The following is a 16,533-nucleotide window of genomic DNA, read 5'->3' as shown; positions in this document are numbered from 1 at the left end:
AATACTTTGTGACAGTGACTCAATGAGCTGGTTATAAATTCAGTTTATTACAATACTTGATTTGAATGGCTGTCACAGTTGAAAAAATAAACCTTCCAAAGGTACATAGATGCAAATGGAAGAAGTGCATCAAATGGTTGAACTTAATAAATCATTTTACTCATTTTAGATCCCATCCACCAATTATGCAAAAGTTTTTTGAAATTTTAATACTAAGTTCCCATCTTCCTTGAGAGGAGTATAGGAAAGGAGATATCATCTCTGGAGGGTCAGGTCCCAGGTCCAGAGGGTAGCAGTTCCATATGCTGAGAAGTTGATAACTTGGCAAGATGCCCAAGTAAGCCCCGGTCTCCTGGAGCTAGATGGCCTTCTTCATTTGCTTCCAAGCTGTCTGATAGGTTGGGGGCAGGGGGGGAGAGAGCTAGGTATCTTGGGAACAGGGTGCAGCTCTGAGAGAGTTCTGTGTTTGATTTCACGAACCTCCAGAAACCTGGTAGCAACAGCTGCTGCATCTTGTCTCACCTCATGCTAGCTGCCATTGCTGCTTTTTCCCTCTTAAGCCTCCTTTGTTCTTCTAGGGCCCGAGGAAGATAAGAGCCTGCCTGCCTTTTAGGCAAGGCAACAAGGAGTTCATTTCCCTGGGAACCATTTTGAGTCCTCCATCCCCCAAATTCTGAATGATTCTCACTGCCCCCCCCATCCTATTCTCCTCCTTTTTCTTCTAGACCAAAGCTTTGGAAGAGCCCTTGTTCCCAGGGAAGAGGGTTCAGCGTGCTCTCGTTCAGGAGGGGGGACATAGAGAGTGTACTCTACTATAGGAGGGCTGTAGGGGGAAAGAAAGGGGTATGTGGGGGCTGAGTGGTGCAGGATTGCTTGCCCACCTGCCAGCCTGGAGAGGAGCACACACAGCTGATTATCTAGCACAGCCTGCATTGGGGGATGGGGAAAGAGGAGAGTAGCAGAGCCAGGTGGCAGCTGTAAGTGCACTGAACAGCTGGGCTGCTCTCTGTTCTAATATTTTCTTCAAACACACACCAATGAATCGCCTTGCACACCCCCTGGAGTATGCCGGCCCCACTTTGGAGAATCCAAATGACAGCTTCCTATTAATGCTAAAGTCCTTGAAACTGTACTACGTAGGTCAATGGAGGGCACTCTCTATTTAAATACTCATTCGTTTTGTTTAAAATTTCCTCTTGTGTGTGAGGGTGATCAGTAGTTCTGATCTCTGCAAGACAGGTTCCAGGATTAAGTAGACCAAGTTGTTTCAGAAGTGACATCTGCTTCCACCATTCTTCAGGGAAGGTTTCTCATTCTGGCATGGGGGCCATCCAAAACTTCACCTTATCAGTTACTGAACCAGGAAGCAGGGCTGTTCCATTTCATAGCTGACATAGTTTGGGATGATTTATTGCTTGTAAAACATCCCAAATGAGGAGAAGCTGAAAGGAGGAAAATATTTACACTTAACGATATGAGTATACTACAGGATAATCAGAGCTTCCTTGAACCACTTGGAAAATGTTTGCATCTTTCACCTCAAACCTTCAATAATTATAGCACGAAATTGAGTGAATCTTTTCATGCTCACCTTTTAAATATCAACTATGTGCTTGTTTCATAGATCTTCATTAGTGAAGACATTAAAGGCTCTCAGCAACTCTGGCTACTTAAGGGTAGATATATTCGATTTATCTTACCATCTAACTATTATATTTTATTTCCATTATTTAAAACATTATATCCTTTTCCCTGGACTTCTTACCTATCTCTTTTCATCATTCTACTGTATTTTCTTTTTCCTGTCTATTCAAATAACGATCCATATTTTGAAATAACTAAATATACTAAGTACACTAGGAAAGATCTCTCCCATCCCTCAAGTGACCTCATGTTCAGGTGGAGAACCAGCACATGGCTATCTGGTAAATGGAAAGAGTCTCTGATTGTGTTGGAATACCATATCTCTAGGGAAGAATCCATTCTGACTTAGCAAGATTTAGCAAAGAGGTTGCAAACAAAAAGAAGCAAAAGGGATGACTATCAGGTGATGAATTTTTTAGCCAAAGTCAATTCACTAAGGCATGGAAGGCCTGTGATTTAGGTCATTGGAGACAGCACCCAAAGATCTTTAAATTAAGTAAATCCATTGTACATAAAGCTGTATATGACTGTATCTTAACGTTGAAGGATCAAGATACATATTTTTTGTGGACCTAGGGATGAATAAAAAGAGAAATGAGCCTTATTCTTCCTTTCTACTTTTTAACATATTAATAGATCTCATGTGTAGAAGCTAAAAAGCCTCCTGCACCCCTCAACCTCTTACCCTGCCCCTGAAACACACAGGCACATTGACATGGACGCGCGCGCACACACACACACACACACACACACACACTCACGCACTCACACATAACTTCAGAAAATTTTTTGACCGTGGCAGCAGACACATTTCAGGCTACATAGCAGCTGTGAAGTGTTTTACAAAGTTACCATAACATATGTGCCAGGATAGAATTTCTCTTTTTTATTTTGAGGTATCTTCCCACCCTTCTTCTCCCTCAGCACTCCCCACCCACTCTTTAATGTCTCCTCCACACTGCTAGTGGAACAGTCTGTCTCTCGGACTATGAATTGAGCTTTTAAGTATTGAGCTACCGCTTTCTATGCTAGAATTAGGGAACAGCCATCCCTATCAGTGTAATCATCATGTCTAGGCTGCCCAGGACAGACTACACAATCTCTCCCCTCTCCAGTGGGAATAATAATAGTAAGGGTTAGAAACTACACCTGTGATTTCACTAATAGGGAACTCCTGCTCTATCAAAGCAGCTCCTTACCTTCTTTGTAACAGCTTTAGAGAATTTTCTAGAGCACCAAGAGGTTCTGTGACCAGTCCAAAGTCACACCAGTAAATAGCCTTGAACTCAGACTTAAAAATTTAGTGCTCTATGCACTGTGCTTTCTTTCTGAGACAGATTTTAGTCAATAAATAGATCTTTGTAAATGATCATTTTCTGAACTTTCTCTCTGCAAAGGACTTGGACCACTCAATCAAAGCTCTGCTTACTGGTTATGTTTTGAAATAATCCTTTTAAATAGTCAAGAAGTAGTTGTTATTTTCACCATCTTATAAAACTTGGTAGAGGTGGTCTTTTCATAGAAAAAGTGGTGAAGGTGAGAATAGCTCACTTTGCAGTAGCTCAAAAAACAAACAAACAAACAAACATGCAATGTACAGATTTAGAGACATCCCTACATCTCAGATGTTCATATGAGCTCTTTGTGCCCAATCTGTATTAGAGGCTTCCCAGCTAAAATTGGTTTGATCAGCCACAGTTGGACATACTGTACAGTATTGATATCATTTTGGTCCTCTTTGTGTACAAAGGACAACTAACCAATCAACTTGATATAGAAACTTTTTCCCCATCCCAAAGACTGCACTTCCAAGAGAGATTTTAAAGGGAGATTTTAAGCTTGCAAATATCAAGTGAAATTAATTTCTTATTATTACTTTAATGCTTCGGATCAGTGAGCTCATAAATGAGGCAAATCACAACCTTTCCTTCTCTCTCACTGTGTGACTCTTACACATGTTTTCTCATAATTTCCTGTAAAGAGCACCCAATGTATTTCTCACCATTGTCAGCATTTGGACTCTCCAGCCATGTGACTTACTCCACTGATATCCTTTATGTATCTTCCATTGATAATTCTTGGTTGATGCTATGTTACAGCTTACTCACATCCCACCAATAGATAAGTATCTATTGCTTTAATATCATTCCGTATTAAATGATTATTTATGCCGACTACTCCCATATCTATACATCCAACCCTAGTTACTCTCCTGAGCTCCAATGACATATAAGAAATTTTCTATTCAATATTTCAAACTGGATAATATTTAGGTATATCCAAAGCAGGATTTGTTATCTATTCTCCCAAGCCTACTCCTTTTCTGAACTTTACTATTTTTTTCATAGGCACCATTATCCTTCTAGCCTCCCAGGTTTATAATCTTAAAATCATTCTTAACTCCTTACCATCTCTTACCTACATATCTCATCAGTTGCTAGGATCTTAGTTTTGCTACCTCCACCAAATCTTATATTTTGCCCCTTCTTTCTACTCACATGAACATCATCTTAATTAGAGCCCTCATATCTTGAATTATTGAAATAGCCTCCTAAATGATTTCTAACTAAAATCTCTCTCCCATTCCAATCCATTCTCTCTAGATTTTCAGTGAATTTCCTTTTGTTGTTATCATTGTTGTTTTTAAATTAATTTTGTCAAGGCCAGAGTTAAAACCTTTTTCAGTGAAGTCTTTTCTAACAAGCCCAAAATAGGAGTGATTTTCCTTTTTTGATCTCTAGTAAGTGCTAAGATAGTAAGTCCTATAAATAGAACTCTCTGGGCACTACTCGTTTGTATTACTATCTTATTTTGGGTGGATATACCATGTCTCCCTCGACCAAATTGTTATTTCCATAATGGCACTTTATCAGTACATTCTATTTTTACATTATCTTCATTTCCCAGACTATCTTTCCTTCCTTCCTTCCTTCCCTGGAGAACCATCCCTAATAATGAAGAACAAAAAGGAGGAAGTTAAAAGTCCAGTAAATCTAATCAATGTATTAAAAAATCTGACACTATATTCTCATTATTCTTCTTAAGGGCTAAGCATGGTCATTATAATTTCTTTCTTTTTTAAAAAAACTCTTACCTTCTGTCTTTAAGAATCAATACTAAAAATGTTTTCCAAGGCAGAAAAGCAATAAGGGCTAGGATACTGGGGTTAAATTATTTGCCCAAGGTCGCACAGCTAGGAAGTGTCTGAGGTCACATTTTAACCCAGGACCTCTTGTCTCCAGGGCTGGCTGATCATTATAATTTCATAGCACTGCAGTGATTGGTTTGTTATTCTTTTCAGGTACATTGTTGCATTTAATGTGCATACTGTCATCTTATTTCTGCTTACTTCATTTTACAGCAGTTCAGATAAGCCTTCCCATGCTTCTCTGTATTCATCATCATTACAACACAATAATTTTCCATCCTATTCAAGAACCATAATCCCTTTAACCATTCACTAATTGAAGAGCAGCTAGAAAGCACAGTGGACAGACCAGCAGGCCTGGAGTCAGGAAGACCTGAGTTCAAATGCAGCCTCAGACATTTAACAGGTGCATGATCAAAGATCAAAAGTATGATCATGTTTGCCTTGCTTTCCTCATCTGTCAAATGACCTGGAGAAGGAAGGCAAATTGTCTCAGTATCCTTGCTAAGAAAACCCCAAGTGGGATCATAAAGAGTTGGACACAACTGAACAAATGAACAACAAAAATCTATGAGCCTCTCAAAGTGATTTTCCTAAAAGATAGGTTTGATTAAGTCATTCTATTACTGAAGTTTATAACTCCAGTGTCTTACTACTACCTCTCTAGGATGAAAAGTAAACTTGGTTATTGGGCATTTAAAACCCTTCAAAACCTGGTGCTAAGTCATCCTTATTACATATTACTCCTCTTCTTGAATAAATTGTCAAAACCAGTCAAGGCAAACTGGTTTTTTTGTTGTTCCTCATATACCCAACTCCATCTCCCATCTCCTCTCCTCACTTTTACATTGGTATCCTTCCCATTCCAGGAATGCTCTCCCTCCTTACCTCTTAGAATCCCTAGGGGGTTTTGTGTGTTTATTTAAACCCTTACTTTCCATCTTAGAATCAATACTGTATTGTTCTAAGGCAGAAGAGCGGTAAGGGCTAGGCAATAGGGGTTAAGTGACTTGCCCAGGGTCACACAGCTAGGAAGTGTCTGGGGCCAGATTTGAATCTAGGACCTCCCATCTCTAGGCATGGCTCTCAATCCACTTAGCCACCCAGCTGCTCCTCCTAGTTTTCTTTAAGAATCCAATTCCAACTTCTACATGAAACCTTTCTTGTCTCCCTCTTCCTATCCCCAAATATCTTACATTTTAAAAATCTATTTCATATATATATATATATATATATATATATATATATATATATATATATATACCTATACATTTTTTTATGTGTTCTCTCCAAGCTAGAGCATAAGCTCCTTGAGGATGGAAACTTTTACTTTTGGCTTTAAATCTCCAATATGTTGCACAGTGGTACAAATTAGATAAGGCTTATTGATTATTTAATTGATGTGAGGATGCAAAATGAGGTCTCTGCCCTTGTGGAAATAGCAATTGGGATTGAGAGAAACAAGGTGTGTGCGCGTGCGCGCACACACACACACACACACACACACACACACACACACACACACCAAGCTAACCAATAATGGCCAGTGTGTCCTATTGATAGGATTCACTATCCTAAAACTTATTGGAGATTAAAAAGAGAAATCACTCCTCTCTGGGCTTGTCAAAGAAAACTTCCAGAAGAAGGTTTTAACTCTGGCCTATAACAACAGGTGCACAAATAAGCTGTTCATTGATTGATGGATTGTTCATAGCATGTTTTCAAGTAATGAGTGGGAAGCATGAGAGGTAGAGATTTCTAACTTCAGTCAGAATGTAGTGAACTACTACAGCCTGCGGAGCCAGATGCAGCCCCCTGAAATCTTCTATCCATCTGGCGACATTATTCCTAATCTGACAAATACAATGAGTAGGACACAATAGAATGAAACTTCGAAAGAGTTGCCTTAGAAACAAACTGACAGATGAGCATTTCCTTTCCTTTGGCCTCCTCTTTTTTTTTAAAAAGTTTGCCCATCACTGTCCTAGACTGTATAGTTCCATGAAGGTGGGGAATTATGTCTTATCTAAACTATCACAGTGCCCTGCACGCAGTAATTACACAGTGAAGAAGAAAGGACATTGGGTTTATAGTAAGAGGATTTGGGTTCAAAACCTAGTTCTGTTTCTCATTACCTTGATCTCTGACAAATGATCTAAAATTAAGGACTAGGCTATGTGATCTCTAAGATGCCTTCAATGAATCTATTAAATGTTTGTTAAATTGAATGTAATGTATAATAGGAAGACACTTGGGGAAAAGGAAATTCTAGTTATATTTTTTTAAAAATAAAATTTTGGACTTTAATAGCATTGTATGTATAATTGGTAGGGACCTTAGAGTCATCTAGTCTAAACCCTTCATTTTACAGATGAGGAAAGTGAGATCTAATGAGGTTTAGTGATTTGTCAAAATTCATACCTAATTAAATAGTACAGTCATTTTAAAGTCAGATCCTTTGACTGTACACTGGATATTCTTGCCAGATACTCCACCACCTTACATATTTAAACTTACTTAGGTATGTCTGATTTACAGCTTTTGGCAAGAATATTCTTAGAGAACTCAAAGATATCTTTTAAACTCTATTTTGTTTGGCTTTTAGTATCCCAAAAATCTGAATACAGATGGTGGCCAGTTTGTATTCAGCACTGTTTAGTTTCATCTAACGCAACCAATAATAATGACCTTATATTCATTCATAACAGTTCCAGGATCCACATTGATTTGGTAGATCAAAAAAAGCAATAAAAATCATGTGTCAGCTTTAAATAACCAAAAATAAAAAGCCAACACACACCTTTTCACTTAACTCAGACCAATAAATATAATTATTTCTAGATGAATGTGAAAGAATTTAAATGGATTCACCATAAATACATTTTTTAAAAGTCAAAATGTTCTCAAGATTGACAGTGAATTCTCGAAACAAAAGTAATATCAAAATCTTTATTAAAAATCCTGACAAAATAGTATATATTTATGTGTACCAGTTGTTTAGGCCCCAGGAGATGAAATAAGACAATTAATTATCCTGGTGATTGTAGCAAAATAAACTGTCTGTGGCAGTGATGGGCAAACTATGGCCCACAGGCCAGATGCAGCCCCCTGAAATGTTCTATCCACCATGCGACATTATTCCTAATCTGACAAATACAATGAGTAGGATACAATACAATGAAATTTCAAAAGAGTTGCCTTAAAAACACTGACAGATGAGCATTTCCTTTTCTTTGGCCCCCTTTTTAAAAAGTTTGCCCATCACTGGTCTATGGAAGTAAAATACTTTACCTTGAATTATCTTCATGAATAGATGCAGTTATCAAAATAGCTAAATAATTGCTTGAATTGGCTTGTATACAAAGGACAAAGGAAGACCAGGAAATTAAGAGAATGTCGCTAAACCTAATAAATGTGCTTCGTGTTCATAGAAGTTTTAGATGAATCTGAAAGTTCATGTTTGTCAATTTTATGGCAAATCCCTTAACTAACATGAGTTTCAAATATTAACATAAAATATGTGGCTATTTTTATATTTTTGTATATTGTTATTATCTTAGCTCTCTCAAAGTCAGTATAGACTTGGTCTTGGAAAGAAGATTCAGACAGTTTGGAAAATGAAGAGACAAGTGGCATCTATCCACAAAGTAATCATTTCAACAAAAGAATTCTCTTTCTGCTTGTTTACATGGCAAAGTTTAATAGGGAAAGAATAATAGCTCAAAATCTCAGAAGTTTTAAATGCCTACAACACATTAATCAGTGCTGTTTTGACATATTTACTCATAACATATCATACCTGATAAGTGGTATATGGAGAAGCAAAAAGGCACCTTTTCCCCACCTGGAGTCACAATGGATAGAGTGTTGGACCTGGAGGGAGAAAGATTTGAGTTCTAATTCAGCCTTAGACATTTAGAAGCTGGGCGAGTCATTTATCTTCTGTCTGCCTCCTCATCAATAAAATGGGTATAGTAATAACACCCACCTCCTAGTGTAATTGTGAGAATAAAAATGAGATAGTATTTATAAAGTGCTTTGTAAACTTTAGAGCACTATGGCCAGCTTTGATGACAATGATGATATAGCCTCCTCTTTGAACATAGATTTGATTCGTCAATTTCCAAGCAATTATACTATCTATACATTGAGATGATCTTCTTCACTTTAGGGAAGAGCTTTGCATTTGACTAGAGCAATTATAAGGTTGCAATAATTGAAATTTCTTGATTCAGTAAAGCTGTGGTTCTTTATTTTGTTCCCTTACAGTACATTCATAGAAAGAATAATATATTTGTAGAGAGATAGGAATTCATTTCTTACATAAAGCATGAAAACCTCTCATTCATATAAAGCATAAAAAATTAGTCTTTAAAAGTAGATACTGTATTTCTGATGAGTTGTTAAGTGGGAAAAATCAGCCCTTGTTTCTCTTTTATTCTTCCTTTAATGTTACAAAGCCTCAGAGGTAACTTATGCTTCTGCCTAATATTGTAATGTTTCCCTTGAGTCTTCAGTGTATTATTATCTCTCCCTCCTCCTCCCTATATGCTTTTCCATCTCAGACATAATAGCTAGCTAGTTTCTATTTCATGTTTTACTTACTCTTGCTATTGAATCCTCCTCCTCATTGTAATACTGACAACAGTCATGGTAGATGGTAGTGACATCCCAGCTGACCTTGGAGATGCCTTTCTTTGAGCTCCAACCCTTTATAACATACCAAACCAACCAAGCTTATCTTGTCACTACTTATAACCTGCTTCTAGACATAAATACAGAGGGAATTTTTGCCCCCATAGTAATGGAGTGCTCTTAAAGCCATGCTTTATAATTGAATTTCAGCCCACACTTCAGGGACGTAGATAGGGAACTGTTCCCCCCATCCTTTTATTTTCGAGATAAAGTAAATTAATTAATGTGCACTTTCCAATTGGAGTAATGATTAAGACCCAGCTGTGGCTGTGAAATTATATGCTGAAATGCAACAAAGGACTTGTTAATGCTTTGGGGGAGGGGCAATGAGGAGAGGGGTGAAAGAAAGAGCCATAGGTGTCTAATATTAAATAGTGTGGTAAAAGCACTCGTTAGGTTTAGTATTTTGTTTATCGAATGAACTTTCAAAGACAATCTAGTATACAAAGTGTTTCTTTTCTACGCACAAATTTTAAATGATTGATGGGGTTCTGTAAAATAGCTATGTTCAGAAAGATAATTTTTGGCCAACAACTTCAAAGGGTTAGAACTCGGGAAGGATGAAAGGATAGCTTCATTTTACATTAATTTCCCCCTGTAGATCAACATCTAACTAAAATCTGCCTGGGAATTATAAGCTATTTACTTTATTACACAATGTTTTCTTTCATTGTATCCAGTGGTCCCCATGTGGATCTTTTTATCTTTATGGTTTAGGGGAATTTTCATATATATAATATGATTTTTGAGTGAGTACAGCAGCTAATGGGGACAAAAATTATTTTTAGATAGTTCTATTCTCCATTGTTTTATTGCAAGGTATTTAAAACTGAACTTATAAATGAGTAATGGGATGGGGGTGGGGAAGTTCAGTATATTTTATCAGCTTCCCTGCCTGCTCTACCTGGGGTGTGAATCAGTTGTTTTCATTGTTACTGTTGTTTTCATTTAGATACTGTGGTATGGTTTTATTTGTGCCCACTACCATCATCTAATTATGTTAACTTGCCAAGAAAAAGAACAAAGTATTTCCCTAAGAATTCTAATTGCCAATTTTCCTTAAAACCAGAAGGCTTTCTACCTAACAGCCCATAAAGAATCAAAAGCTGTTCACTAGAAAGGATCTTGCATTGTACCAGTCCTCAGTTTGGAGGAGTTGACTGGCGGATAGTAGGAATGCATGTATTTCCCTTTGTTAAACTATGCTAATTGTCCAATTTATAATGGAAAGGATAGAAAGCAGAGTTTTCATTTTCTCTTAAATTTAGCACAATCAAATAGCATCCTGCTGCACGGAGTTGAATAAGAGAGGAAAAAAGAAAGAAAAATTCTTTTTTTGGTCTTTGGCAGGGTGAAGTAAAGAAATAAAGTCTCCCCACTGAACTACTATGAGGTCAGAAGCCTTGCTGCTATATTTCACACTGCTATACTTTGCTGGGGCTGGTTTCCCAGAAGATTCTGAGCCAATCAGTATTTCACATGGCAACTGTAAGTATTAACAATCTCACAGATCATCTCAGGTTAGCAGGTTATCTAACTTTGAAATAGTATAGACTGTATCTACATTCACACGCACCTGCCAGGCCCATTGAGTTTGGAAACACTTTTATTTGTTCTGTCTTTTTTGGATTGCCAGAATAGATGTAGCATCAGATGCAACTCAGGGGTTCATTTGGTTTCCCTAGGGTTCCTGCAAACACAGAATTCCATTCTGAGGATCTCCAAAATAGTGATTTTGTAAGCAGCAAAACAAGTCAGTAGTACTAACAGTATCAGTGAGTCAACAAACATTTACTGGTTGAATATGCAAACGATATTAAACAAGGTCCTTTTCCTCAAGGAACTTGTAATCCAGTTGTGCAGAAAAGACTAATTAATACATGCAAAAACAATGAAAGAATACTAGATAATGCATAATTAGATGTTTGTACGGGATTCAATATGAAGAGATTGTCTTGTCTGTAAACTTTGGTACCACCACTCAGAAGTCCATTCTTGGAATATTCAAGGTCATTCAATACCTAAATGTATGTCTTTATTGTCACTCAATTCCATAATTTTGAAAATCCTCATTTTTTTTTTACATCTCTCTCAAAGCTAAGTTTTTAAGAGAGACAGATTGTCTTTTAATAAACTCTTTGGACAAAAGGATAGATGAAATTCCATGGTAGAGACCCTGCCCCTAAAATCTGAAAACCCTATGCTCTTCAGTCGAGCATCACAATGGTGGTAAAACTTGGGTGATAAATGAATTATGTGGGGGTCTACTAGTAAAAATTCCCACTGTGGATATAAGAAAAGTCTAAGATTTAAAAAATGTTTAGCATTAACATAAATCAGAGTTTTAGAACTTTATAGTTTGATTTTTGAGATTGAATCCTAAAAGATTTTCAGTTTATTATTTTAGCACCATCACTACTACTATTATACCCCACTTCCCCTAACACCACCCCCCCAAAAAAAATCTTGATTTCAGTTTAAAGAAGAAACTTCTGCTTTTCGGTGAAATGATACAGATTTAAGTGTCAGAGTATCTATTGACTTTCTCATGGATCTACACTTAGCCGGTAGCCGAGTCATGAAAACAGCATAGGAGTTGCTAAATAAAAGAAACAGCTCAATGGACTTTTTAAAAATTCTCCAAAGTCACACTTATGCTTCTAGCCATGTAAGTTAACCAAGAGATGAGGGTTTGTATTATTTTTAGTCAAACTATAGATAGCATTCACTGGCAGTTGCCAGGCCTCCTCCTTCTTGTTGATAAGGACTCTGAGGGTCTTTCCCTCTCAATTTCTTAAGAAGGTATACCTGAGGGTGACAGTGCTTTCTGGAGCTGGCTTCTATATGTTCTGTAACAGAAAAATGTTAGGATTTAGACAGTATGATATAGTAGAACACTTATTGGTATGGGACTCAGAATCCTGCCTCTATTAATTGTTATATGTGTGACCTTTGGCAAATTACAATCTCCCTGGCCTTCAATCTCCTTATAAATTAACCAGGGGTTCAAATCTATGAGGTCTAAGTTGATAGCTCTGAATTCCTTATTCTTTATGTGTTCTATCCCTGAGTATTAAGGTGTTAATAGCAACTACATGTCCTCAGCCAATGAGAGCTCAAAAGGAAAACATTCTCATCAATGGCTGTCAGTGTTATAATGTTGCAGAATTATTTGCCTCAGAGGTATGCGGACTCTTGAGAGCTGATTGTTAAATTTTCAGTGCGAGTATTTACATCTTGGAAATTGGTAAATCCTATAAATCAGAGTTTGATATACTGTTTTGTTGATTCATCTAAAATTACTGTTAGCCTGAGGCACATTTATTAGATGTATAGATATCCTTTTAATTTCTTGGTCTTTGTGCTTCTGAAAGCCAATTACATATAATATGTATCTGAGCTAAAGTAAGTCTTTTAAATAAATAATAGTTATTTAATTATCTAATTCTAAGTGATTCTTTAAATTTTTAGCATTGTATCAACCCATATGGGTAATTCAAACCAAAATATTTTACTTCAATAAAAAGTTTATACTAAAATAAACTGAAGAAATTATATTTATTTTTTAAAAAGAGACAGTAATGGAGATTAAATTAAAATTAATTAATTAAAATAAAGCAGATTAAATTTAAAAGTATGTTTTAAGTGAAAATTTTTTTCTAATATGCCTTGCCAAAAAAGTCTCTGCCTTTCCATGTTCCTTCAGGACCAATTTTGATGTGATTGTCTCCTCTCCCATATCCACCCCCAAAGAGATCGGCTAGACATTCACAACAATAAACTGCCCACAATTCCTCGAAAACAAAACAGCCAGCCAGCAGTATTAGACCAATTTGACTGGAAGGCAGTGGGGAGTATATTTTTTATCCTTTGGGTCTTGAAGTTGAGCTCTCACCACTAGACCATATTGACTTTACAGTGATGGGCTACTTTCGGATAACTTTGTATCAAGGGAGAATCTTTGGCAGACAGCCCCTAAGGCTTAACACTGAAAAGAAAACAGTATGAAAGACTAGATCTATGGGGGCTGATGGAGGAGGTGGGAGGGAAGGGAAGAAGAACATAATTTTAAACTGACAAAAATTGTAAATGTACTTCTTTTAAAATCTGTAAATAAATTTTAATCAGTTTGTATCTCCTATTGGAAAAAGAGAAACGAGAACCAGAGTCTAGAAATGTTAGCAATATTGGAGGGTGATGTGCATGCCTTATTTCTATGATCTTGTCCTCTCTTTTTTCCCCTTTAAAAACCTCCTCCTTCTGCTTCCCTTGGTTTTCTTTTGTATTCCACTTCCCTACCCACTCTGCTTTTCACAGATACAAAACAGTATCCGGTGTTTGTGGGCCACAAGCCAGGACGGAACGCCACACAAAGGCACAGACTGGACATCCAGATGATTGTGATAATGAATAGAACCCTCTACATTGCTGCCAGGTCAGTGACATTTTTCCTCATTCCTTCCAGGGAAAGTTTTGTACATCCCAAAGTCCTTAAGTTATTCAGTCATGAATTTATTTTATGATTTCATGGTACAATTTTTTAAATGATTAAAATATACAGTAATTTTAAAATCTTCATGCAATTGTTAAAATTATCATTACTTATTTAAAGATTTTCCATGTCTATTACTTTAATTTAGGCTTTCATGAGGGAATTGTAGGTCTCAGGAACTTAAACCCAAATAATCTACAGTAAAATTGAATGTGTGCATGTATGTATGTGTAATTTTTTTTAACAGATCTGTGTTTCATTGGTTTCATCAGAAACTTTCAGTGAGGAACTTCTTCTAACCAATATGAGTCATCATCTTCTAAAATATAGTCTTAAAAGAGTTGCCTGGATACTGAGATTAAGGGAGTTGCTCAGGGTCAAATAACCAATATGTATCGAAGGTGGGACCTGAAACCAGGTCTTCAAGACTCTGAGGCTAGCCGGCTCCCTCTTTCTCTCTTTGCTTCTGTGTTTCTGTCTCTCTGTCTCCCTCCCTCTGCATCTCCTCTATCCTGCCCCCTCTCTCTTCTTTATAGATGTGGGTATTATATGTATCTATATCTCTTGTCTATCTATATCTCTATCTATATATACATATATATGTATACACACACATACAACCTTATGGGTATGTTATTTCATTGGTGCGGTATTTCTTTTGACAGTCTAAATTATAACTATCCCTGCCCCACGTTATATACTTATGTACTGTTGCTCAGTATAGTTTCTGTTCTAAAAACTGTTTTAAAAATTTACAGTAAATTCTTTAGGAAAGGCCAAAATCTTGAACTGATTTGATTAACTGTGAATGTATTCCATCAGTAGCCAGTCTTCGCATATTATGACTCAAAAAAATTACCTAATAGATAATCTTCAGGTGATTAACTTCTCCCAATTGGTCCTCAGGTTATCTACTCAAAGCCATTCTGCCTGGTTAGGACCTGCCAGATTATCTGCTCCGTTGTCATAATGAAAACCCCAATGCCAGGTAGAATTGGTGCCCCAAAAGCAAGGAGAATTCTCCTTGGTCTTATGCTGTTTACCTTTTTTTTTTCTAATTTCTGGATCAAGGCATAGATAAAAAAAATTGGCGCAAAGCTGGGAAGGATAAATTACACACTGAATGATGGAGCCAGTATCCAAAAGGATCTTGACAAACTACTAGAATGTTGGGCTGAAGAAGAATCTCATGAGATAAATGTTAAGGCTTATCACTGTGGTACAAAAAAAAATCAACTTTACAAGTACAAGATCTCAGTGGAGAATGGCTGACCAGTAGTTGTTCTGAAAACAACCTAGGATTTTAGTAAACTTTAAATTCAATGTAAGTCAACAGTGTGACATGGCAGCCAAAAAAGTTAATGCAGTCTTGGGCTGCCTTAAGAGAGGCATAGTCTTCAGGTGAAATAGACATGGAAAACATTTCAAGCAATAATTATTTATTAATAAGCTAAATGATTATATGTATCAATAAGCTTATTTTCATACAATATTGCTCAACTGATAAACTGGAAGGAATGGCTCCTATGTGAGCAAAGGGCACCCATAGTTATGCAAGTCATCTGAAAAGCTCTCTTATGATTTCCTTATGGACAAGATAAAGAAGCATAACTGGTTACATGATAGTACCCAAAGAGTTGGGACAGTGTGAGACAGAGCACTGGATTTGAAAGTCAAGGGACCTGGGTTCCAAACAACTCTGCTATTTAATACTTATGTAATCCTGAGCAAGTCATTTTCTGACTTTGTTTCCTTATTTGGAAAATTAAGGCCTTGAATTATATGATCTCCAAGGGACCCTTCCAGCTTTAAATTTATGGTCTTAATGAATAATGGATCACTGTAAACCTAGAAGGAAGCTCAGTTCTCACCTATCTCCTGGTCATCATTTTTATCAACAAATGAAGGCAAAAATGGCAAATCTATGGATGCCAAGAAACTCGAAGGGCTGGCTAACATGTCAGCTGATAAAATCAGGGTCCTAAAATTTTTGGCAGACTGGAAATATGGTTTCAATTATAACAAGATTAAAGGATAAATGTAAATTCAGCTCTAATGTTCAGAAAAAAATTAATATAAGTATAGAATAGAGAAGATGTGACCAGGCAGAAGTTTGTTTGAAAAAGAATCGAGGCTTTTAGTTGAACCTAAGCTCAACATGCATCCACAAGGGGAAAATAAAAACTAATGAGAATCTGAGCTGCACTAATAGAAGCATAGAATTCAAAATAGTCTGGATTTTTTTTTACCCATATCTGGATTAGGGTATGCACTTTAAGGTACCATGTTTTATGAAGAACATTTACAAACTGGAGCATAAAATAGATTATGTGACTAGGTTGATGGGGAGACACTAAATTTTGTTCATATAAAGTTTAATTGGAGGAACTGAGGAAATTTAGCCCAAAGAAAAGAAAACTAAGTGAGGTTATAATAATTGTCTTTAAGTATCTTAGGGTCTATCATATGGAAGAAGGATTAAAATTGATTCTTTTTAGCTCTGTAGGGCAGATTTAGGAAGTGAAAAATTACATGTGCACAGATTGAAGCTCAA

The 16,533-nt window shown here is 36.7% G+C and overlaps 1 protein-coding gene across 2 annotated transcripts in view; it reads left to right on the top strand.

Annotated features, from left to right (window-relative positions):
- The first annotated feature begins 10,875 nt into the window (after positions 1-10,875).
- The window catches only part of SEMA6A (semaphorin 6A), an 88,763-nt gene continuing 83,105 nt past the window's right edge, over positions 10,876-16,533 (top strand). For both annotated transcript variants that reach the window (XM_044661981.1, XM_044661973.1), the window contains exons 1-2: positions 10,876-10,975; positions 13,805-13,922. In XM_044661981.1, coding sequence (XP_044517916.1) covers positions 10,876-10,975; positions 13,805-13,922 — 218 coding nt within the window. The remainder of the gene's footprint in view (positions 10,976-13,804; positions 13,923-16,533) is intronic.

This window comes from Gracilinanus agilis, chromosome 1 (assembly GCF_016433145.1).
Source record: "Gracilinanus agilis isolate LMUSP501 chromosome 1, AgileGrace, whole genome shotgun sequence".
Lineage (NCBI taxonomy): Eukaryota > Metazoa > Chordata > Mammalia > Didelphimorphia > Didelphidae > Gracilinanus > Gracilinanus agilis.
Note: the sequence above shows the minus strand (reverse complement) of the source record. Positions and strands in the feature narration are given on the sequence as shown.